This window comes from Thamnophis elegans, chromosome 10, assembly GCF_009769535.1.
Source record: "Thamnophis elegans isolate rThaEle1 chromosome 10, rThaEle1.pri, whole genome shotgun sequence".
In the NCBI taxonomy this organism is placed as follows: Eukaryota; Metazoa; Chordata; class Lepidosauria; order Squamata; family Colubridae; genus Thamnophis; species Thamnophis elegans.
Window position 1 is genome coordinate 42144144 of NC_045550.1, and position 25542 is coordinate 42169685.

The 25542-nt window shown below is 35.6% G+C and overlaps 1 protein-coding gene across 2 annotated transcripts in view; it reads right to left on the bottom strand.

Moving 5' to 3' along the window:
* PLOD2 (procollagen-lysine,2-oxoglutarate 5-dioxygenase 2) overlaps positions 1-25542 on the bottom strand; it is a 70158-nt gene that overhangs the window by 13873 nt on the left and 30743 nt on the right. For both annotated transcript variants that reach the window (XM_032225856.1, XM_032225855.1), the window contains exons 4-12: positions 16815-16978; positions 12690-12802; positions 9993-10056; positions 8643-8740; positions 8310-8411; positions 5968-6093; positions 4983-5104; positions 3120-3224; positions 189-314 (exon numbers count right to left, since the gene is read on the bottom strand). In XM_032225856.1, coding sequence (XP_032081747.1) covers positions 189-314; positions 3120-3224; positions 4983-5104; positions 5968-6093; positions 8310-8411; positions 8643-8740; positions 9993-10056; positions 12690-12802; positions 16815-16978 — 1020 coding nt within the window. The remainder of the gene's footprint in view (positions 1-188; positions 315-3119; positions 3225-4982; positions 5105-5967; positions 6094-8309; positions 8412-8642; positions 8741-9992; positions 10057-12689; positions 12803-16814; positions 16979-25542) is intronic.

The window sequence follows — 25542 nt, forward strand, 5'->3', positions numbered from 1 at the left end:
CACACACACACATTGGCTGTTTTAAATTGAACATGACATTGAAATAATTTGCACATCTTTTTTCTTCATTATTCAACCCTTCATTAAAGAAAAATGCAACATGTATTTAACAAGTTTATTAAAAATGTTTATATTAGAAACCACAAAACAGTTCCCATCTAAGATCTTTGAATATAAGGCTAACTTACATTCTGTTTCCTTGGATAATATCTATGTAGTCTTCAGATCGTGCATAATACCCATCAGCACTTAATGCACCCCAAAAGTTAGACCAGAGTTTCCCATGACGTGTTACAAGAGGTGCAATTATCTTTCTGTAAATAAACAGAAGGAAATATGATTAGATTGGAAATTAACAATGGAGGCTAGCATAATAGCATTAATAACAGAGCATAATATTCACCCGTGCCCTGGTCACCTCATGATTGAATTACTGCAATGTGCTCCACATGGGGTTGCCTTTGAAGATCATCCAAAATCTATGGCTAAAATGCACTGGCATAAGCAGTAATGGGCTATTTGCAGTGTGCCCATGTATCACCACTGCTATGCAAGATACATTATCTCTCAATTGGCTTTTGAGTGCAATATAAGATGCTGGTTACTACCTATAGAACGTATATGGTTCAGGGGTTGGATATCTGAGAGACTACTTATTTCCAAAAATTTCTGCCCACCTAGTACATTCCAGTAGTGTGGGTGTGCTCAAAGTCCCCCTCTCTTAAACTTTGCCATCTTGTGGGACCTAGGAAACATGCCTTTTCTGGACCCACACGGTGGAACAGGATTTTCCCATATATAAGTATGGCATCACCTTTTTAGAGTTCTGGAAAGCTTTGAAAACCTGGATTTGGTCCCAAGCCTAGTTTTTATTTTGTTTGTTTGTTTGTTTGATGGCTCCTGTTTGTCATTATTTTCTTGGGATTATTTTAGACCAAATTAGTCTGGGCAGTCTAATTCAATGTTTTTAATTATATTTCTGTTTTTCTGCTGCTCAAAGTACACTGATGTTGGGTGGTAAATAAATCTAAATATATAACAAGCAAGCAAGCAAACAAACAAACAAACAAACAAATGATATTTATAGAGCTGATGTGGTTCCTATCTTCAAAAAATGGAAAAAAGAAAACAGATCCAGGAAACTACAGACCTATCAGCCTGACCTCAATACCAGGAAAGATTCTGGAAAAGATAATCAAGCAACAAATTAGCGAACACCTAGAAGCAAACAAAGTAATAGCCAAAAGCCAACATGGGTTTGTCAAAAACAGATCATGCCAGACTAATCTTATTGCATTCTTTGACAAAGTGACAAAATTAGTGGACCAGAGGAATGCCATCGTTATAGTTTACTTGGACTTCAGTAAGGCATTTGATAAGGTAGACCATAACCTACTACTAGATAAAGTAGAAGAATGTGGGTTAGACAGCATCACCACCAGATGGATTTGTAACTGGCTGACCAACCACACTCAAAGTGTAATCCTCAATGGAACTGCATCTTCATGGAGGGAAGTATGCAGTGGAGTACGCCAAGGCTCTGTTTTAGGGCCAGTACTCTTCAACATCTTCATCAATGATTTAGATAAGGGAATAACTGGGGAACTCATCAAATTTGCAGATGACACCAAACTGGCAGGAATAGCCAACCCTCCAGAAGATAGCTAAAGATACAGAAGGATCTTGACAAATTTGAATATTGGGCACTATCTAATAAAATGAAATTCAATGGTGAAAAGAGTAAGGTTCTATATTTAGGCAACAAAAACAAAATGCACAGGTACAGTATAGGTGGTACCTTGCTCAACAGTAGTAACTGTGAAAGGGATCTTGGAGTCCTAGTGGACAACCATTTAAATATGAGCCAGCAGTGTGCAGCAGCTGCCAAAAAAGCCAACACAGTTCTAGGCTGCATAAACATGGGGATAGAATCAAGATCACGTGAAGTGTTAATACCACTTTATAATGCATTGGTAAGGCCACACTTGGAATACTGCATTCGGTTTTGGTCGCCACGATGTAGAAAAGATGTGGAGACTCTAAAAAGAGTGCAGAGAAGAGCAACAAAGATGATTAGGGGACTGGAAAGTAAAACATATGAAGAACGGTTGCAGGAACTGGGTATGTCTAGTTTAATAGAAAGAAGGACTAGGGGAGACATGATAGCGGTGTTCCAATATCTCAGGGGTTGCCACAAAGAAGAGGGAGTCAAACTATTTTCCAAGGAACCTGTAACAAGAAGCAATGGGTGGGAACTAATCAAGGAGAAAAGTAACTTAGAACTGAGGAGAAATTTCCTGAACAATTAATCAGTGGAACAGCTTGCCTCCAGAAATTGTGAATGCCCCAACACTGGAAGTCTTTAAGAAGATGTTGGATAGCCATTTGTCTGAAATGGTATAGGGTTTCCTGCCTATGCAGGGGGGTGGACTAGAAGACCTCCAAGATCCCTTCCAACTCTGCTATTGTATTGTATTATAAGATTCCAGTAGGAATTTATCGTGATAGTCACTGGATTCAAATACTTTTGCCCAGAGAAAGCTGGAAATTCTATATTGTACCACGTTCATCCTAGATTCATACACAAAGATTTATAAATATTACAGAAACAAAGAATTATTTGAAATATCATAACTTCATAACTGACAGCTAAATTCATGATATACAGCTACTGTATAAGCCCTCAGATATTAATTCCGGCATTTACATTGGAACAACTGAGATAGCTAGAAAACTCTTCCAAAGTTGCCTGCCCCCATGCTGGCTGAGATGGATTAATGGTTGCTATTAACTGTTCATTGCTGTGTAATGAAATGGATTCTTATATTTAGAAGCAAATTCTTTTCAAATACAAAAGCTGTGTAAATGGTTTTTGAACAAGTTCCTGAAAAAAAATTACTGAGAAGGAAATACCATATGTTTAGCAGACAGTAATCTTAGTGAAATCTTGTTCACTAAGAGATGTTGACACAGAAAAATGGTAGTATTAGGATTTTCTCTAACACACACTAAAACTAAAGCTGTTTCAAAAAATCATTAAACATATCCCAATGAAAAAATTGAGATTAGATTTAATAATGTTCTCAAACCCCAACCAATTCTCCCCATTTTAAACATACCTATTTTGTTCTATTAGAAGCTTCAGAATATTTGGATTTGTTAAAATAACATCTGCATCAATGCTGAAATAGTAGTCACATTCTTTATTCTGTCGACAAATATCCCTTGAAAAATAGAATAGACAACAAAGCCATAAGGATTTATAAACAAGCCAACATCCAAATTATTCACAATATCTGTAGATATGTATGTATGTAAGCAAAACTGAAATATTATAACATATTATATCATATATATCATGTTATGTTATGTTACGTTATATTATATTATTAAACTATATTTAAAGTTAATTGTTCAGAAAAAAAACTTAGTGAGAAGATTAAATAAAAAAACCCAAGTTGTTACAAGTCATATGCTAGATAAAGTACTGCAAAATAAGCATTCAGCGGTAAGACCACTGTGGTTTCTCATGGATCTGATAATAAATCAGAGTATGATTCAGAAATGAATTTTGCAACTGTCTGAAAAATTATTCGTCTGCAATAATTATTCAGATGACCTTTACAGTAATCTTAAAAATAAGCTATCCAACTTTTGAAATGGAAAAATGACTCAAACAACATTGCCTCTGCATTAGATCTTTTCTTGGCTATGACGGAATGTCAGGAGAATGTGGAACTATTACAAACAAGATCTAAATTATGGGAAAGTAGAAAGAGTGAAAAGGTCTTCTTGGGTTTGGTGCATCAGCTGGAGTAGAAAGGGACTTTGAAAGGGTTTCAGAGTTCTGTAACTATATCCTAATTGCATTAAACTACTTTCCAAGATGCCAAGTAACTTCTGCTTCCTGAAAGAATTAAGTTTAAAGCATCCAAATAATACAAACTACAGTACTAATAAAAGAGAATATCTGTAGCTTAGGATTGATAAGAGGGGACCTCAGTGCTCTGTGAGCTTGCTTGTTTTCTTGCAGGCATTTCATTCCCAGCCTAGGGAAGCCCTCTTATCAATCCTAAGCACCAAGGACCTCGCGTGCTACAGTGCATTTGCTATTGTAGTAGCATTCCAGAGAGGATGTAGAAAGCAAAGTCAAAAGTGATCCAATGAGGGTAGGACTACTTGGGACTGTGACTTCTAAGCTGGGAGTGTGACCAAACAGATCCAGGAACATCAGACCTATCCAAAGAAGTGCAGTGCTAGGAACAGCTACGAATAGCTAAGATAATGAGCAGAACTCTCAAACTCCCAGGGCTCTCATATAGGAATTGAGACTGAAGAGGACACAGTCTGCCGCCCATGGAGGTTGAGAAGGAAACCTTTGTTTAATTTTAAATAGAAATGTTATTCAAATATGTACAAAAAGAGAGATCTTCTGAGGCTTTTTTTAATGGCAGAAGATATGAAATACTCTTTCCAGAGAAACAGAACTTATGCCTATTTTAATAGCTATTCAGAGCAGATCAAGACAGCTTTATAATCTTGCCTTTTTGTTGAATGCTTTACTCCGTGTCTATTGATTCCCTATTTTTGTTGTGAAATGTGATTTTTAAATTTTTGTTTCATTGTTATTACTTGTTTAAATATTTCTGAATATTGAATTTAAAAGAAAGTTGCTTTCAAGGTTTGTGAAGAAATTTGATAAAATAAACTGAAAATAATGAAGTTAGCAGACAGGCTGATGAATAATGCATCCCATCTGCTCTGTTTCAATATATTTCTCTAACATCCTGAAAAATGTATAAATTAAGCAATCCCACAAAGAGAAAATGTGTATGAACACATAACTGATGTACTTAATTAAAACAATTCTTTTTATATATATCCTTTGTATATATTTATTCATGTGAATAAAACCCTCTAATCAAGATCATTATATCTTCTAATATATGCACTGGAAGGATAAATAATTAAAATTAAATTACATTCCCATGTTCCTGGCATTGGCTTGACTCAGATTTTCTTCAGGTCCAACAATTTTTATAGTTTTAATTATATTCTTGGCTTTTTCCCAAAAGTATTTTATATCCTTTTCATGATAAACCTCCTGGAAATGTTTTAAGAGAGAGAATTAATGAGAAATTAGTAAAACTATACAAGAACTAAACATGCAGTAAAATAAACAGCAGGCAAAATGGAAACTGAAATGGAATCTCTAGAAACGTGGAACAGATTATAAATGGATTATTCTTACTACAAATTTTTTATGCCATATTTTTCTTCAGAAAAATTTAGACAAGAGTGGGAGTTCACCCCATGAGATCATATGGAATACGCACAGAGACAGACAGACAGAAAGACACACAAACACTTATTCTAAATATAGAAATAAACAGCCCATGAAAAAGATGATGGTCCTTCAATTGCATAGTGACAACAGCCACTTTCCCATTCTTCCCATTTATGGATGCTTCTACTGCTGCCTGCAGCCTTAGAATCTACTCTCCAAATACCATTACTTTAAAATAACATTGAGGAAATTGCATCAGCTTTGGCTCTATTTTCTCAATTTAATGACATTCAACAGGAAAATAAAAAGGGATTCAGTTCTCAGACCTGATCCTTTGGTAAAAGTGGATAGTAGGATGTTCAGGATGCAGATGATAATTCAAATAAAATATTCACCCAGACTGATAACACAATGTTTACTTCCATCTATCTCTACATTCCGTAATTAGATTGAAAAAAGTCCCTAAACCAGGGGTATTAAACTTACGGCCCCTAGGCTGGATGCATCATGCGCTGGCCATGCCCACACACCCAGTTTAGCAAAGGGGAAAAAGTCATGATACGTCACATGACAATTATGTGATGACGTGAGTTTGACACCACCCTAAACAGTTGGGCTAAATTGAGTCATTTACTGATTTACAAAAATTACAATTAAGTGCCTATTTATAAAATACTTACATTATTATGAATGAATATGCTAAGTTTTTCTTTTGCATATTCCAGATTCAATATTCTGTCTAAACACTTTGATAGGAAAGGCGTTGGTTGTTCAATGAAAACACCAATTGTTACTGCTGGCACCTCCTAAAAACAATAAGAATAAGGGTACAGAATGAAAAGAACTGACTTCAAAATCTTTCATTGTAAGAACAATGAACAACTATTATGGACTTTGAAAAAAGACACCCTCTCCTGAATTAGTATTTTCCACACATTACTAAATACTTTAAATTATACCAAATAATTGATGCATTATATGTATTTATAAACTACCATAATAATTAGTTTTGCCTGAAATCCTTTAACTATTTACCTAGGAATAAGTTCTATTGGATTTCCTGGAGCTTAACTGTTTAGTAGACATGTATAAGATTTCATAGTAATAATATGGGTGCATAGTTTTCAAGGCTTTTATATAAACTATGGAGGGATTCATTCTCAATTTCAAGTGTTGATTTTAATCTTTCTAAAACATAATATAGAATGGCAATCTGAGAGGGAGAAGAGATTATACATTATTACGCGTGGCTTTCCAATATCAGTAAAGTGGTCTGAGACCAAAGTTAAAACGCGAAAAGTAAAATATGACATTTAGGTAAAATCACTAGGATTGCATTTGCAAATCCTTTAATTAAAAATAGACAATGCCATCATATAGAATAAATCTTAAAATCACTGATACTATTCTTCATCTTGAAATACAGGTCTATGTCAATTGGAAATGATGAGAATTTCCCTGTATCTGTTTCAGTTTAATCTCTCTTAATACTATTCACAAAATAACAACAACAACAGCTATGTAATATTTATATTTGTATGGTAATTTTATGTGGTAGGTTGTAACAAACCAGCATAGTCTTACCTAGCTTGGTAATGAAATGTCTTCAAGAAGAGAAGCAAGCTCAGAGAATAAAGAACCTGAAATTCTGCCATAGTTGTCTCTTAAGGTAAATGTTAGTGCTGTGCCTCTGACTGAAAACTAAGCACTGTCCAGAGTAACATGCCATGAAGGAGAGGGCCTTGTGTACATTATTCACTTCTTTCTAAACTTTCTATGCTTTGATCAGAGAAGAGAAGGTACATTTTCTATAAAGATTAGAAAAGCTCTGACAAAACTGAGGTAGCAAAAAATCCCATTTGCAATCTTTTGCAGAATGTCCATTTGGTGTCTTCTGGGCTTTGGCGGAGGGGACTATTTTCTTCCACTTTTATTATATATGGTCCATGCAGTGGTGGGTTCCTACCGGTTTGGATTGGTTTGGCCAAACCAGTAGTGATTTGCAGCCTGGGTCGCTGGAACTGGCAGCGACCCAGGCCTTCCATGCCTCCAAATTGATTCTCCTGGTGGCGCCATAGGCACCACCATCTTGTTTTCGGTATTTTTATAGTACTGCACATCCACGTGCTGTGAAGCATGAACAAACCGGCAGTAGCGGCTGCCAGAACCCACCCCTGGGTCCATGAAATAAGAATTATCATGGAAACATCCACCAGGCTGTGGAGCGAGGTATTAAGTTACTGGGCTTAGGAACGAAAAAGAGTATTTTTGATAGCCAAAAGAAAAATTCTTTGTCTTCATGAGGATCCATCATTGTGCCTCAGTGATTTACCATACCGAGAAAGAGAAGCCATTAAACAGAATTGCAAGAGTTTTCTGCTCTTGGGTCCTTTACAATTCTGGTTCCTTGATCCAGTTTTGAAGATTTTTTGAGACATTGATCAAAGTCTGTTTTTTTAGAAGATTCTGGGTATTTGTTAGTCTTCTCATCTTAGTTAGATGAGAGACATCTGGATCATGTGCAGTAATGAGTGGGAACTGGTTGCTTCCATTTTGCTTGGATGTTGCTTTTCTATCTACAATATTGGACTGTACCTTGTTCTTTTTGGCTAAGAGGTAAAAAAGAGGATATGGGGAGAAAAGTTCCAAAGTGCTTTTTTTTCCCACACTTCCCTCGCTGTTTCCCCCCCCCCCAAAGACTGTTAGTGTCTGTTATGGGCTCAATCCAGGAAGGTTATTACCTCTCTTGAAATGCTAGTAAACTTTAGAAATAGAAGGCCAGGACTGTCTGATGGAGAGAAAATTTTACATTCAGTCCTGAACTTCTATATAAAGTTATAATTATTTTTTACATAACAGAAATCAGTTCCCACCATCATTTTATAGATAAAATGGTAGTTAGATAGAGGAAAGAAAGATGAGAATATCTGATGGATGCAAGTGTATGAAAGAAGAGAAGACTTCTGAAACGACAACTGGATCATTTATATGCACAGTTCAAGTTCATGTAGCATATACTTACAGACAATGTAGCTATTTCTAATAAATCTGAGTCACAGACACCACATCCTGTTTCACGATTCCAGCCATTAGGTATATAATTTCCAAAGTAATTGAGATTAAGCTAGGTTAAGAATGAAAGAAGAAGAAAAAATCAGGTCAATTCAATAGATTATCATTTCTAGCTTTTATATAAGATCTATTCACTTAATGGAACAAAGTGAATTTGACTATGAAATTTCATGAAATGGATTGATCCTTCCTACCACTGTTACTATGCTACTAACAAATGAACTTCTATTTTATTGCTCTTATGTGGAAAAGCTAATATTGAAATTAACTGATTTTCACTTACTTTTGTTGGGCCATTTCCATGAAGAGTGACTGGCAGAGTATCATATATAGAATTCCTTGCTCTGGCTCTTCCATCTTCAAATTTTAGAAGAACTTCATCTGCAGCCCATCAAGAAATTAATAACATATCAACTGATGGTTACTCAAACAAGGATAAAAAAAAAATTCTTGGCAGCTTCCTAAGCAGTGGTGGATTGCCATTTTTTTTACTACTGGTTCGGGCGCACGCACAACACTTCTGCGCATGAGCAAAAACATTTGGGTGGATGGGCGGAGCTTCCCGCCACCGCTACTACCAGTTTGCCCGATCTAGGCTGAACTGGGAGTAACCCACCTCTGTTCCTAAGCATCCATAAAGTCTGACTTAATTTTGTAAATTTCTAACTACTCGTTACAAAATTCAAAAATACTATATATCATAAAAGATACTAAAAAGCCATAGACATTAAATGTAATAATTACTAAAATATTGAAAGAATAGTATTATAAATGAGTAACTCCACTACCTTCTATTAATATTGGAAGGAGGGGAAATTAACCTAGTCAGATTTTTCTCAAATTCTGTGGAAAAATTATAAATTAGCATTTCCCCCCCCCCCCACTCATCTATTCCTTCTTTCTTCTATTCCCATGACTATTGCCAGGAAATGAAAAACTGGATGATATTGAAAATAGTTTTTTAAACTTAGAATTAATGTTCAATTAATTCCAAGCCTTCTTATTAAAATATTTTTGGTAAAGAAGTGAAGCATATGCCTCAAGCTCTGGTATCCATGCCCAATAATTTCATACAAAATTTTGAAATCTTCAAAGGGGAGCTTCACTATAAAATTTGTGATGCAACGTGGCAACTTCATATTTCCAGCATTCTCTCTCAATACTTATGAAAACTAAAAGAACCTTCCATGTTGATGCAGTTCCTGAGAAGACCTGTTTCTCAGCTCTAGCATGTGACTAAGACAAGAGATGGATTCTGTGGTGGCAGCGAATCATGCATAATGCAACATTAAAATGCAAATGTGAACTTTTTGGAACTTGCATTATAGAGCTGCATCCAAGCATTATGTAGAGGGTAAGTGATTAAAATAGTTAAAGTGTAGAGTGTCATGACATACAGTATATGCTTAGCAATTTTGATGAAAATTCCACTGCTGCAGATTCCCATTTAAGAGACACTATGAAAAGTTGAAGTGATCCTTATATCTTGGGCAAGAATTACAATATTGGCAAAGAAGAAGCAATAATTGTATTGTTTGTAAACCACCTAGAGTCACCTCCAATGAGATGGGTAACATATGATGAATGATGAATGAATATTTCATCACTTAACATGTACTTTTAACATACATACCAACAGCTCCATTTAGAGTCTGGAAAATATTACATTTGTGATCCAAGGTAATATTGATACGTTCCTAAAGCACAAGAAGAGAAAATATGGTAGAAGTGACTCTATAAAGTAAAGACCAGTTTAAAACTAAATTTAAATATGTTATATAATGACCAGATGTTTCACTGGCAATTCTTTTAAACAACCCCCCCCCAGACACACACAATTTCTTTTGCAATGTTCCATAGATCATCATGTTCATAATTCATCATGTCATCCAGACTTACCCTCATCAATAACATATAGTTTGTTAAGACATTGTTTATATGTCACGAATACCAGGGTTTGCTTTCTGTTCCAAAGGTCAAGAGAAGTTCATGACTTCTCAAAGAACAGTGACTTGGCAGTATATAGTACAAGAATATTTGCCAAATAATACTAACAGATTACCATATTGAAAAGATCAGAATAGAAATTGAAAGTAGACTTGCAGGATATGTTAAGACTGCCACATAAATTAGTCTTGCTTATTTGCATTTTTCTAAAAAGGATAGGAAGACTCATTTCTAGAATCCATAGATCTGCCTCAATTCAAATCAGTGAAAGAGCCAAGAGATAATTTTAGTATCAATGGCTAATTCCATTCTATCTTAAAATCTTCACATAGGGAAGGAAAAATCAGTTCTTAAACTGAAGTCTACATCCCAGTTTCAAAATATAATGGGCTTCAGTAAAATACTACTGTATTTTTCGGAGTATAAGATGCACCAGCGTATAAGACACACCAAGGTTTTGAAGAGGCAATTTTTTAAAAATGTAGATAGGTAGATAGAGGGATAGATAGGGAGAGAAAGAAATACAGTAGGTAGATAGGGAGAGAGCGAGAGAGAGTAGGTAGGTAGGTAGGTAGGTAGGTAGGTAGGTAGGTAGGTAGATAAATGGAGAGAGGGAGAGGGAGAGAGAGAGAGAGAGAAATACAATAGGTAGGTAGGAAGAGAGAGGGAGTGGTAGGTAGGTAGGTAGGTAGGTAGAGGAATAGAGAGGGAGAGAAGAGAGGGAGAGAAATACAGTACACAGGTAGGGGGAGAGAGAGAGAAAGAGTAGGTAGGTTGGTAAGTAGAGGGATAGAGAGAGAGAAACAGAGAGAGTGAAATAGGTAGGGAGATACAGAGAGTAGGTAGGTAGGTAGGTAGATGTTTCCAGGTGTATTTATCCATGTGCTGGGGAAGGAAATCGCTAACAATCTGCAGTCCGTAAGATTTTGTTTCTGCTTGCACAGCACTTGATCAATGTAATTCTCATCAATCAGTTGAAGAGTTTTCCAAAAGGAAAAAAAGTTTTTGCACTCTGCAAACCTCCCAAAAATGGCCCGTTTTTCGTGAAAACGGACCCCCCCCTTTTTTAAAAAAAGGCATGGATAGCCTTGGGAGCTTGCAGAGTGCTCCTGCGGCCTGTTTTTTGTCAAAGAAATTGCATGCATAGCCAAATGGAGGCTTATAGAGTGCTGCTGGGGATTGGAGAGGCTCATTTCTGCCTCCCAGCCCCCAGGATCTCTCTGAAAACTTCTATAAGGGTATGCATGGCCATTTTGGTGAAGGGGGTGGGGCTTCGGGAGGCAAAAAATGTTGTATTTGATGTATAAGATGCACCCAGATTTTCAGCCTCTTTTTGAACGAGAAAGGTGCGTCTTATACTCCGAAAAATATGTTATATTTTCCCTTCTGGAATATATTATCAATTGTCCTAGAGTTATGTGTCATATTCTGAATCTCCAGAAAAAATTATTAGAATGCTAGAGGCTGTATCTAAATACTTTAGAAAGTAGAAATTATACATAGACATTATATATCCCTTATCTAAATCTTATGAGCATGCATTGTTAGACCGTGAGCAGTTACATGACAATGATCTCAAAGATCATATCCAAAATACTGTGCAAAACATTCCAGTTTTCCCAATGATTTTTAACTGATTTCAGATATTTATCTTGAGCATAAGAATTACATACACCAACTCCATCAAGAAAAATTGAATTCAATTATATAAGAATAGTCAACATAATTATCTCTAATTTAAGCAAAAATATATTCTTACCATAATCATTTAACTAGCTGTTCAAATGCAGGAAGCTGTACCACAAAAACTGTTAATTTTTTATGGTTAACATTTGAGATACTGTAACTCTGCCACAAGTCACTTTTTTTCCTTGTCTCTTTTTTATATAAAAAAATCATCTGATTATATTCCCTGCATCTAAAGTAGCAGGCTGTAATCCACAATATTTCTAAGCCAATGAAATGGTGAAATAAATTATGTAAAAAGATTCAGGACTATGCCTATCAGTTGAATACTTTTCAAAAAGCAGAAATGAAGGAGACAACACTTGGTGTTTTGGCAGAAATCAGCAAGACAGTGTTACAACTCAAAAGCAGATTGAATTCAACCAAGCTATGAACATGATAATAATCTATAAAATGTCCCTGATAGGGGATAGAAATCAGAAAGGGATGCTGAGTCTTCTATTCTAAGATTCTTCACTTATCTACATCATGTGACTTAGAACAAAGATATTTTTCTGGAAAACATTGCATAAATGATGTTATGTTTGTTGTTGTTTAAAAGTAAAGTTTATGTGAACTTCTCCCAAATAGTAGGTTTAATACATTATCTGCAGAAACTTGCAATCATTGTATTGATTACTGATCAAGTTCTACTTACCCTCTTCAGTGGATCAATATAAATTTTTGTATAAAAAAGCTGATCATCATCACTATCTTGGAGGTCCCATTGTTGTACAATATCATTTACATTCGGCAAATAACCAATAAATCCTGAAATAAACCATAACAAACAATTTGATATTTTCTAGGACAAATTTAGGAAAATTCTAAAAACCTTTTTGGAGAAGCTGTACCCAATTTTTTTCTGGAGATTTCTTAATATTTATTTCTTGAAATACATTTCTCTTATTTCTTGCTCCTAAATAGGAAAACTATTCTATGTAGTATTCTAGTTCTGCTATTGTGTGATAGAAAATGGAGTTGAGATGATGGCCAGACACCAGTGGTGGGTTCTGGCTCCCATCACAACTGGTATGCTGTGCATGGAGCCGGGTGTCCTTGTCGGGCACGCGTGCTGTGCACGCCACTGCCCTGCAACACCCAGCTGCTCGGCGGAGGTTCGGCAGGCACCACAAGCTGTGTGTGCATGCTCAATTGGCCCGGTTGCTTCAAAAACTATTAAGATATGCGGGTGAGTGGGTGGGCCAAATGAGCCACTGTATTGGTACAGTGGCCGCTGCTCCCGCCTACTACCAATACGGCCATACTGGGCCGTACCACCCAGAACCCACCACTGCATCCTCTAAGTTGGCTTAAGTGAGTCACAAAACCAGTGTGAAGCCATTAATACATAGCAAATGAAATCTGCTATTAAATCCTACACATAATTTCTAAAAATATCTGTAAGAAAGGATCTTCTGAAGTGGACTTCATTCTCTAGCACAAGGGAAAAGGTCTTCACTTACATCATTCCCATGCAGTGAAATATAGTCACTACAACATTTCCTTTGGACTTTGGCATTTTACTAAGCAGCAACAATCTTTTTCTTAAACCTTAAATTAATATTTTAATTTTCTGGGTTGATTACTGTAAACCATTTGAATACCTATGGCAATAAAAATTAGTAAAGCAAAACAAAGTAATAGAGACACGGGACTTTCTTAGATATAAGCATGCATCGAATCATAGCTTTAGCATACCATGCTATACACAAGACACCTTGTAAATCTAGCCAGTGTAAGAATTCAGCAATCTCATATAAAATCTAACTGGAAGGGGTAGAGATTGAAAAACATGATGTATATACGAGCCTGGTTAGCAATATCTCAGATATTTTTCTGTTAAATCATTAGTAGTAACTTAAAGTTATATGTCAGCCTTATTTAATAGCAAAATAATTTATATAATTTAAAACATGGATGTCATCACATAATGTATTGTGACATTTTCACCTTTGTGGAGCTGGTGAGGCTTGGCCTGCACATGGCACATCTGGCCTGCAAGCCACCAGTTTGATATCCCTGATTTAAAATCTTTATATTCAGTACAAGTTCTCTTGAAAGTCTTCAAAAAAATTGCAAAGATGATTCAGGATTTCAAAATAACAAATATAAACCAAGCAAGTCGTTCAAATAAGCAATGTTGTTTAAATAAACAAATATTAATGAAGATAACCTACAGATGCAATTGGAAAAATTAAATCTTTCCTACTGAATTCTATTGTTGATTTATGGTTTGTTTTCCTAAAACCAGGCACCAAAATAGCGCACAGCAGTTCCATTTTCTATCATTCTTATTGCGAATGAAATAAAATCAGTGTGTCAAATATCCTGTGAGCTTCATTCACCTATATTATTTATTCTTGAAAAACTTTATACCAACAAAAATCAGTATAACAATTGACTGCCTACTTCTGCTCTAATGATATCATCAGTTGATCATTATTTCAGCTGGAGAAAAAAATATATGTCTTAATACAACAATACGAAGATCAATATGTTTAAATATATGAGCATACTTTTGAATTATACACCCCAAACCTGGAATTTATATAAATACATTTGGATTTATTGAGCATTGAGAAGATCATTACTTTATCTTGGAAATATATGAGTATTTCAGATTTACAATCTTGGATTGCAGAAATGCATCAACTTTCTATTTATGAGGTGCTTCTGCCTGACATAATAGAAGGCTGATAAAATATTTCATGTCATTAAATTATTAGATTTCTTTTAAAAAGAAGATGAATAATTAGGATATAGTAGATAAACTTTTTCTTCCTTCCAGTCAATCATGTTTGATAATTCCTGACTCCATTTGCTGGAACCAAAGTCTCATGAATGCCTGTTGGAGGGATGGCATGGTAACAAACCTCAGGTGGAAAAAATAAAATAATAAAGTAAAGTAAAAGGCTATAACCTCTCGACCTAAATAATGCCTCTCTTACAATATATATGGCTTAAACACCGACAGAGATCCTATCTTTGTTCAAATAACATAAGATAATAAATCGTCCAGTTTCCATTTTAAGGTTAATCTACCCAATTATCACTGAAACTAGAATATCCTACCAAATTTAAAGGCAAATTTATAACACTAGATTACAAGGATGGTAAAGGTTCCCTTCGCACATATGTGCTAGTCATTCCCAACTCTAGGGGGAGATAATCATCTCAATTTCAAAGTCGAAGAGCCAGCGCTGTCCAAAAACATCTCCGTGGTCATGTGACTGGCATGACTAAATGACAAAGGCACACGGAACACTCTTACTTTCCCACCAAAGGTGGTCCCTATTTTTCTACTTGCATTTTTACGTGCTTTCAAACTGCTAGGTTGGCAGAAGCTGGTTAAAGTAACAGGAGCTCACTCTGTTATGTGGTGCTAGGATTGCTGGCCTTTCTGATCTACAAGCTCAGCCTCTTAGTTACTGAGTCCCCGCGTCCTTTCATTACAAGGAAAAGCACACAGAAAAGCTGATGTAGCAGGGAGAAGTGTGCATGAGGTAACAAGACAAAAATATATATGTATGTATTAAAAATGTATTAAGATAATTCTGGCTAGAGTCATTAGATGTCGGATGACCAAGCAGCCAACAACCATTTTAATTTCTTGAAATGTTACAGAACAAAGCTATGTCAGAAACATTGAGAGATTCAGTTCAGCTGAGGAGAGGACAAAGAACATGAATCATTCCAGTACAGAAAGATTGTAGTTTCTATATTTAATCATCTTTGTTAGTGTCACATAATAAGAGGCTATCTGTGAAAACTATAGTGTACCTTGCAGTTAAGAGTATTTTTAGGAATGTGCAAATTTGCCTACGCAATTTTCTTTGCCTGAAAAACATTCTTTGCCTGAAAAACATACACAAACAGTTGTGTAAGAAAACAATCCTAGGTTGTTTCATAGTGTGTCAGTTTCTGTCAATAGCAGTGATCTTCAAAGTTGGAAACACTAAGATATGTGGATTTTGATCCCAAAATTCCTTAACAAGCATAGGGAATTCTAAGGGATCAGGGAATTAAAATCCACACATCTTAAAGTTGCCAAGTTTTAAAAACACACTGACTTTCTCCTGCTTTTTTTCCTTTGTCTTCCTCTTTTGACTACTTCAGCTCTTGTTGATAAGGAAAGGAGATGAGAAATAAAATAAACTTAATCTGAAATTATTCTTACTAATAATGTACATTTTGTCTTCAAAATGCTCTGTTAAGGTAATGATGATTTAATAACTGCTTTAATAACTGTTTTAATGCTGTAAACCAAGATGATGAAATGAGAATGAATCAGCAGGGTTACTGCCTCTTTAAGAAGCTGTCTATATAAGGAAGGCCATGTGAGAACATCTCTCTCTCCTCATGTTCTATCACCATTGTAGTTTTCTGTGTACCTCTCCATGTGTGCTTCCATATTATAGTTGAAAATTGATTGATTGCCTGGTTTTGCCTAGTACATGTAGGTATATATGTGCCTTGTAGATAAATCACTGTTTGACAGACAAAACCTCTGTGTACTGTACTTTACTCCTGGGTTATCTCAAAATTGTATTTCGACTAGGGGTTATGGGCCCAGTCCAGAAAGAAGGCCACAGTGACAAGAGGGACCATAGAGAAGAGAAACCCAGAGCCATATAGGCTGTGCATCATGGTTTGTTAGTCATTAGTGCTTGTGAAAGGAAGCAGGCAAAATGGCATCTGTCGGCATAATTAACAAAGAAAACAAATTTGCACCAATTCCATTTTTCCAAAGGTACTTTTGCTTTCGAAAAATACTACTTACCTCCAGAATTAAGGAATCGTTTTCCACTGCGGACAATCGGGTATTTGTCAGACAATTTTTTATCAGGCCATATCAAGCCATCTGCTGCAAATACAACTTTGTGATTAACTTGCTGGAATTTCTTCAATAATTCCTCAGGTCCTCCAGCAAATATAACATCGTAGCTGAAGTTGGAAGACAGTAGAAAAGGTGACTGTTAAAAAATATTTCTACATTTTGATAGCAGCATTTAACACTGAAATAAAAGAGAACAATTCTACCTTCATAGTGTAAGGATTCAGGTGTTATACAGATGTAAGCTTTACATTTAGAAAAATGAGGCTACTCTACATTTTTTTCCCACCTCATTCACTTAGCCTTAAATAGAATCCGGTTACTTCCAATTCTTCATTCAAAACATGCTATTGAAAGGAATATATAGGTTAGCCTTTTTGTCTATTTGCTTCCGTCCATTTATTGCTGCAGCTATTTTTCCTCATCTTAATGTATTTTCAAAAGGAAGAAAAATATTTTCTGAAAGAATTGTAGACAAATAGCATGGAAGGGACACCATTTACTGTACTTTTCAGTATGTTACTACTGCTGAGAGCAATGTGCAGAAAACCCCCACATTCCTCACAAGTTTTCTTCCCTGTACATTTTATTTTTTGCCATATTTCCACGTTCCTTAGAAATACCATTCAATTCCCCATGGTGTGTTTTACAAGTTTACAATGTTATTAAAGGTGGTAGAGCTAAAGCTGTTATCTTCTATTATACAATTTTTCCCAAACTCTGAAGCTTCCGTGGCTTAGTCCGAAACATTTCATGTAAGGAATTCTTTTAGGAAGCAGGGAAGCCAAAGCAGCTGCAAACAGAAAACAGGAAATTCTTCTATTCTGTCCTATAGCTCCAAATTCCATTCAGGCTAATTATATGATTACATGATATTACATGAATTACGTGATATTATTTACTATTGCTATTTTAACTTTTTTTTTCATTTTTTTTTCATTTTTATTGTTCTAAGCCACCCAGAGTTGTCCCATAGCGAGATGGGTGGCAAATAAATTTAACAAATAAATAAACAAACAAACATTTCTTCTTTGAAAGAAATTTCAATGGCAATTTTTCTTTCATTCAACCTAAATCAGGACTGATGCAAAAAATGAATGTAAAACACTGGGCATTAGGTATATTGTGCCCTGTGTTTTACATGCCCAGAAAGAAATCAGTTGAGAACAGTTTCCAAAATAGTTGGTTCTTAACCTATAGCAATAGCACTTAGATTCATATACCACTTCACAGTGCTTTTACAGCCCTCTCTAAGCGGATTACAGAGTCAGCATATTCCCCCCAACAATCTGAGTCCTCATTTTACCAACCTTGGAAGAATGGAAAGCTGAGCCAACCTTGAGCCTAGTGAGATTCTAACTGCCAAATTGCAAGTAGCCCATCAGTCAGCAGAAATAGCCTGCAGTACTGTATTCTAACCACTGGGCCACCGCAACTCTTAATTTGTATGCTCAAACAAATCCCAGATAGATAATACGTAGACACTCAAATGTGAGCTATGATCTATGCATATTGAGTCTATGATTTGACACAGTTTTCTTCTCTGTGAGCTCCAGAGCATTTAAAACAGAACTAATGAGTTGTTTCAGCCATGGTGCTACTGATATTAAAGCCGAAGTGTATATGTGTTTTGGACTGAAAGATTACTTTAGTGTATTTGAAAATTATACTAGATGGTGTTTTAAAATGGAAACAAAAATTAAATTTGATTTAATTATAGTAAATGTAAGTTTAATTAAAATTAAATTTAATCAAATATCCCTCTCTCTAAACATTCCAGACTAGCAACCATTTTTTGAATTGATCTGAATGGTACATCTTGTTAGATGTTAGATTTTATTCTGTGTATGTACCTTCTAAAAACCAACCTCCTACTCTGAATATGAGATAAGCATTTCTTCTTGTAGGAACCAACTATAAATGGCTCAGATTAGGATGGATGTCACCTAAAAACCAGTGGGATTTTATTTATGAAGGCAACTGGGACTGTTGGGGTTTTCATCCCTACAGAGTCTTGTGACATCAAACTTTATGAATGTATCATTTAGTAATGGAAATTCTAATGGAATTTCCAATGGAAATTGAAATTTCATACAATGGAAATTGTATTACTATTGTAACCTGAGGACTAGCAATATTATATGTTGTAAATCTGCAGCTGCAACAATTTAAGAAAATTACTCTTCTGTGCTCTTTCCAAAACTTCTGAAGAAAAATATTCCTATAGAATCTGAGAAGCAACATAATTGCAATGGAATGTGGTCTTACAATCATTTTTCATCTTAAGAGTCAACATTATGTTTGCAAACAATTACATCAGAAATTTGTACTCCCTTCAATCAGGGCTCATCTCAACTGTGCGATTATGGTTGTTGTTGTTGTTTTAAATTGATATTTCAGGAAAAAGATTGTTAATGCTCATTTTGGTAGAACAATTTGGCATGATACTGTATCTCTGCAGAAATCTACACTCATGATATTAAATAACCGACGGAAATATATGTTTTTGTATGGCATCAGAATATTTCTGTTAATGCACCATGGAAAAAAGCCTACAAAATTGCTAGGATTTCTTCTGCAAACTCATTAAAATTAGAGAAGCACTAGAATAGTGTTTCTCAATCTGGACAACTTTAAGCTATGTGGATTTCAATTCCAGAATTGTTGGAGTTAACGTTACAGCTGTGTGAAGTTTAACTCCCACTATTCTGGGAGTTGAAATTCACATACCTTAAAGTTGTCTAGGTTGAGAAACATAGCCTTAGAACATGATCCATCAAATGACCCAACCCTATTCAACCAAATCTTTACTCCAGCACCTTTGTGATAGCTGTGCTGTACTATACTGTAACTATATTGTAGATGCAAACACACTATCTACATATTCCTTCAGTTTATAAATTCAGTTTCCCAAATGGATACTTTTTTTTTGGGTAATCATGAAGCAGAATAGCAGAGTTGAAAGGCATCTTGGAGATATTCTAATCCAAGCAGGAAACCAACTGAGACAAATGGTTTGTCCACTCTCTTCTTTAAAACTTCCAGTGTTGGAGCATCCACAACTTCAGGAGGCAAGTTGTTCTGCTGATTAATTGTTCTCACAGTCAGGAAATTTATCCTTACTTATAAGTTGGTTCTTTCCTTGATTAGTTTCAAACAAATAGAACTGTGCAGAATTATATTCTTTACCTATTTCTATTTTCTGCTTTCAACAACTCTACCTTTTTAATCTTTCACGTTGCATTGTCTCACTGCTTTTCCAATTGTTTGAAATATTTCTGTCTTTTTTATTTTCATCTTAGTCTTGTCCATGAAACAGAAAATGTAATTTTGTTTTGAACCTGAAAGAAGCACAGTGTCTCTAAAGTCCTGCCAAATTATTCTTGGTTAGCCATTGGCCACAACTGGCCAAAAATAAAAAAAAAGAATGTGCAGAACTCTCTGTGCTGTTTGGATTTTGCCTAAAACAAAAGCTGCAGGGATCCTGGAACAATCTCATAGTGTAAGAAGGGCAAGGCTATTACACATCCTCTCTCAGCTGTTCTCCCAATGCAACATATCCCAGCACTTACAATCCCCTCCAGATCTTTTCTTTCCCTTTTTCTGCAGTCAATGATTTGGGTAGGCATACTTCACTTCCATCCCATGGCTTTCCTTTTTTTGCATCCTCCCAGCTGCTGTCACTCATTTCCCAGAATTGCACTTTCCATTGCCATCAATATTCCAATGCTTTTCCTTCCCTAAAATTTTAATGCTCCATCCTTGCCATTTTTCCATTTCCCCCCTTTTTATTATACTGTTGTTATATTGTTTTGACACAGTGATATTTGTACAGCCTTAATTAAAATTACTAACATTCTATTGTTTTGATAAAGTATTAGAAATAAAAAAGAGAACGAAATGTTCTATCACTATTAATTATGTTAGAATATTGATATTACAGGCATCTGACGTTTTCATATGCTATTGAGTATAAGATAAAAAAACAAAAACTGCTGCAAATCACATTAAATTATATTTTTTAATGCTATAAAGGTTTTGATCTGGAGCTAGTTACTTAGCATTGAAGCCTCCATTCTATAATTTCTAATGAAATAAAAGGAAAAAAGATAAATGAAAACCAATTTAACCAGAATCAGGAGGAGGAGCAGAATTATTTTTAATTTCCCCATTTTTGTACATCTATTTAATAGCACACATACCAGCATATCAAGGAGGACAGCCAAAATAAACTCCTTTTTGGGTACATGCATGGTAGCTTTGTTCTTCAAAAGCTAAAATTTACACTATATCCATGACATATGCTATGGACCAACCTGTCTGTAATAGTAACTTTAAAATCCTAACCAGTTCAGAATTTTGTTACAACACAGATGCAGCGATTTGAATATTAGCATCCCTTTCAATGGAGAACTTTGGGTTATAGGATCAGTAAAATACAATAAAAGTTTCTCTTTCCAAGCTAATCTTAATTCCAGGCCTCAATAATATTATGAATTTATCTATGGTGTAAATAATGTACAATATCTAGATGATTTAGAAGGGAAGTATGCTATCAGGTTTGAAAGTGAACTGAGTGACTTTTTCCCCAGTTGTTATTTTCTTTCTCTACCATCTATAGATATAAACTGAAGCAAGTAATACTATAAAGAATATCCCCTGAGATTTTGAAAGATAAGTACTTAGGATATAAATGCCTATTGAGTGCTGGTTCAAATCACAAGCACATATTTGGTGAATTTGGGTCATTTTATATCTCTTTTTCCAGTATAATTCAGAGTAAATGTTAAAGCTTTTAAATCAGAGTATGTTGCCCTAGGTTCTTAAGAGAGTAAAAATAAGACAGAACCGTGGGATTAAAACTGAATATACAGGCTGTATATGATCCTATTATTACAATGGTTGGAATCCTAAGTTTCACTTAAAAGCTGAAAAGAATCTGAAAAATCAAATCACTTTCATTAAAATTTTATTTTGAAAATGCATTAATTGAATATAGAATATGTAAGGAATATCCTGAAAAGACAGCAACTAAACATGTACATTGCTTTGATCATACAGACTCTAAGAATCAAAATGAGATTTAATGAAGGGATTAAGATCTTATACTAGGAACTGCAACACCATAAGTTCTATTTTTCAGTGGTCTTTACACATGAAAACTGGCTGGATTACTTCACTACAGTCACTCTCTCTCAGTCCAACTGCCTTGAGTTGTACAAGAATAAAGAATGACCAGAATTCTGTCAAAGAATGAAAAGCTTTCCAAGTTAATCACTAAAAATACATATCTAAAGTAAGTATAACAATTCCTTAATTATAACCACTACAAAGCTGCCCATGGTTAGGTTTGCTAACCCCCTTTTTCCTAAGAAAGCCTGGTTAAGAAATTGCTACATGATTCATCTAGCTATTTCCAGTGTCATGCATATACTTACTAAAACATATTCTTAGTAATTAAGATAAAAGGAAAATGTAGACTTATTTGGACATTAAGAGAAAACATGTCCTTCAGCATATGAGTGAGGAAAGAAATGTTTTCAGTATTTTACCTTTATCGGCAACTCAACATAGAACTTGAAGTCATTTTAACAGAGTAAAATGGAGAAGATCTTGGAGGTCTAATCCAATCCCAAGTATTTGCATATATGGAGTAGGAGGCTTCACATGTACCACTAAAATAGTCTTATATGGCTAGGAGTCCTATAGTTCCACCAAGAGACTCAGTGGTACAGTGGTTAGAGCGCAGTACTACAGGTAACTTCTGCTGACTGCCAGCTGACTGCAATTTGGCAATTCAAATCCCACCAGGCTTAGGTTGACTCAGTCTTCCATCCTTCCAAGGTGGGTAAAATGAGGACTCAAATTGTTGGGGGCAACATGCTGACTCTGTAAAAGTGTTTAGAGAGGGCTGTAAAGCAATATATAAGTCTGTGCTATTGCTATTACTATATTGCGAAGATTAGAAATGTTTTCTATAATTTAGGAGTAAAAAATATTTTATGCTGAGGTCTGAACCTTCAGTTCAAAAAGTGGACAGGCTAATACAAACTCTGAGTTTCCATTAATTTATATTTCATTAACATCCACTTCATTTTAAGAGTTAATATTATCCTTCTTCATTAATTTCATAATTCACCATCTCATATTAATCCCTCAGTTTAGTGACAGCTATGGAAAGCTTTGAAAGTTTCTCTCAATACTTGGAATGAATTCAGCCTAGGAGGGAGGATGTTCTCCATTCCCTAAGGACTGACTAGGGCTTTAGCTTTCAGCACAAACTGATGTCTCTCACAGATGTTGCTATTTAAAACATGTATTACTTTGCAGAAACTCTATTCACATCTGGATATATATTTCTATAAAAAAACTTTAAAGAGTGCCTATGGTATTTTATGCCTGGACACCTAGTTTAATGTTTATTGTTGGAAAAATTATTGCTAAAGTAGTGCTTTTCCAGAAATTACTATATATGTAATAAATGAAAAGGTACAGCAGCCTCCATATTATTCCAAAAATGTAAGCATTGTCAAAAATGTCTGTAAATTGGAGTGTAAACCTTTTTTTTAGAATAAGATACTTACACATTTAATGTATGTTCCTGAAGAAAGAACAATGAATAATTCTAGATGGGTGATGATGATAAAGGGGGTGGGAGGGAGGGAGAGGGGGACAGAGATAATAGACAGGCAGACTTGGTCTCTATTTTCCTTTCAGAATGTCAAAAGCATTTCTTTACATCATGAGTATAAAGGGGAGTCTTCAAGCAGCGGGAGGGTGCTCTATGGTTGTGGGCCGGCTGCTGGAAGACTCTCTATCTGGAAGACTCTCTATCTGGCAGCCAGCCCACAACCATAGAGCGCACTCCTAGAGCGGCCGCTGCTGGAAGATTTGGCAACTGAATTTTGGAGTTTGGAAGCCTGAAAAGAAATTATACTCGGAGTGCGGCGGGGTAAACAGGCGCTCGCGCAACCCCCCTCTCCAGCCAGGCAGAGCTCCATGCACTGACCTAGGGGGTATCCCGAATGTGCCAAGACACGGGAGCTGGGCAGAGTGCCACATGCCTTGGTGCCTTAAGGATACCCCCTAGGTCAGTGAATGGCGTTCTGCCTGGCTGGAGAGGGGATTTGCCGGGTGGTTGCTCATGAGCGTGGTCACCTCATGGCTGCTTCACTCCTGAGGCTGTGCCTGGCTCTTCGGGAGCCCGCTCACAAGGGAACAGCTGCCTGGCAACCCCAAAACAATAAGCCCTCCCTCTATAATAAGCCCAAGGCCATATTTCGTGCGGCAAAAGAAAATAAGACGGTATCCATACAATAACCCAAGATTTATCCTAACGTGATGAACAGATATGTGTTTTCTACATAATATATCAATAGAGACTTGAATCCACAGTCTTTCTATGATCATCATAAACTTAAAATGTATTTGTGTCTTTTAAAAAAGTAATGCGTAGCAATGGAAAATATAACTACATAACTACAAAATTCACATTTGCCTATCAATACAAATACTGTATAATGGCAATTCAAGCTCCTCAAGAATCCCAAACCTGGACATTACTTATTTCTCATGTCTTTTGCCAAACCATTCCATAAATACAGAAATGTGATAAATATATAAATTCCACTGTAGCTTTCTGCAGAATGCTCATTGATTTATCTAATGTTCTATTGTTTGTAAGAAGCCCAGAGTCACTGAGAGTGAGTGGTTGGCTATATAATTAATTAAGTACTGATTCCAGAAAATTTCCCCAGGCCAAGTTCTATTCTCCACACCTTTGTTCTCAAAATCTTCTTAAAAACAGTAACTTTCTTTCTAAAGAATTTATTCATGATACCTTTTGTGTGAAGTCTTGGTATAACTTTCTGCCATGATACATAAATATGAATATTCAATAGACCACATAGAAGGGAAATGCATACATATGTTTCATCCTTGCGCATCATGTACATAAACTATAGTCAAAAGCAGCTGGGTGGCTACACTCTCAATTTCTCCCCAAAAATCTGAATGGCATGCATGTTTTGATCATAGCAAGCAAATATTCTAACAGTTATAAATGGATGCTATACTATTAGGATCAGAAAAGTTAGCAACAATTAATTACATCAAAAGTTATGGGGGATAAGGTTGCAACAGTAACAAAGCACAACATATAAATAAACCAGAAGTAGGACATCAAATTCAGTGTATAAAGTAACAGAAAATGCAACATCAAAAGACTTAGAATTGGAAAATAAAGACATTTTAGATTATTAAGAGTTGTAATACCTGTTAACAAGCTTTGACTCTTGTAAAAGAGCATATAATGAACCTAGATTAGAAGTTTGATAAATAAGTGAAAATCCATGGTAAATGGTAATGGTACATTACTTCTGTAATCCTTCCCAGAAAAACACATGATTCAGTTTTAGAAGTTGAGCTTGACCTGAGGAATTTTATCTTTTTTACGAGCCACTAATCCTATTTGGAGTCCAAGAGGGTACCAGACAGAGAGGTGCTGTTTACAAAAGGAAAAGAAAACAGACTCTTTTCATGTTCTCAGTGTATGGCAGGAATTTGGTGGGAGAGAGGAGGGAGAGTAGGTTTCTAAAAAATGTCACTGTCACCTTTTCCCCAAGATTTGGCAGAAGGATGAAAGAAAAGAAAATTGCTTTTGGATTTCTTCTGT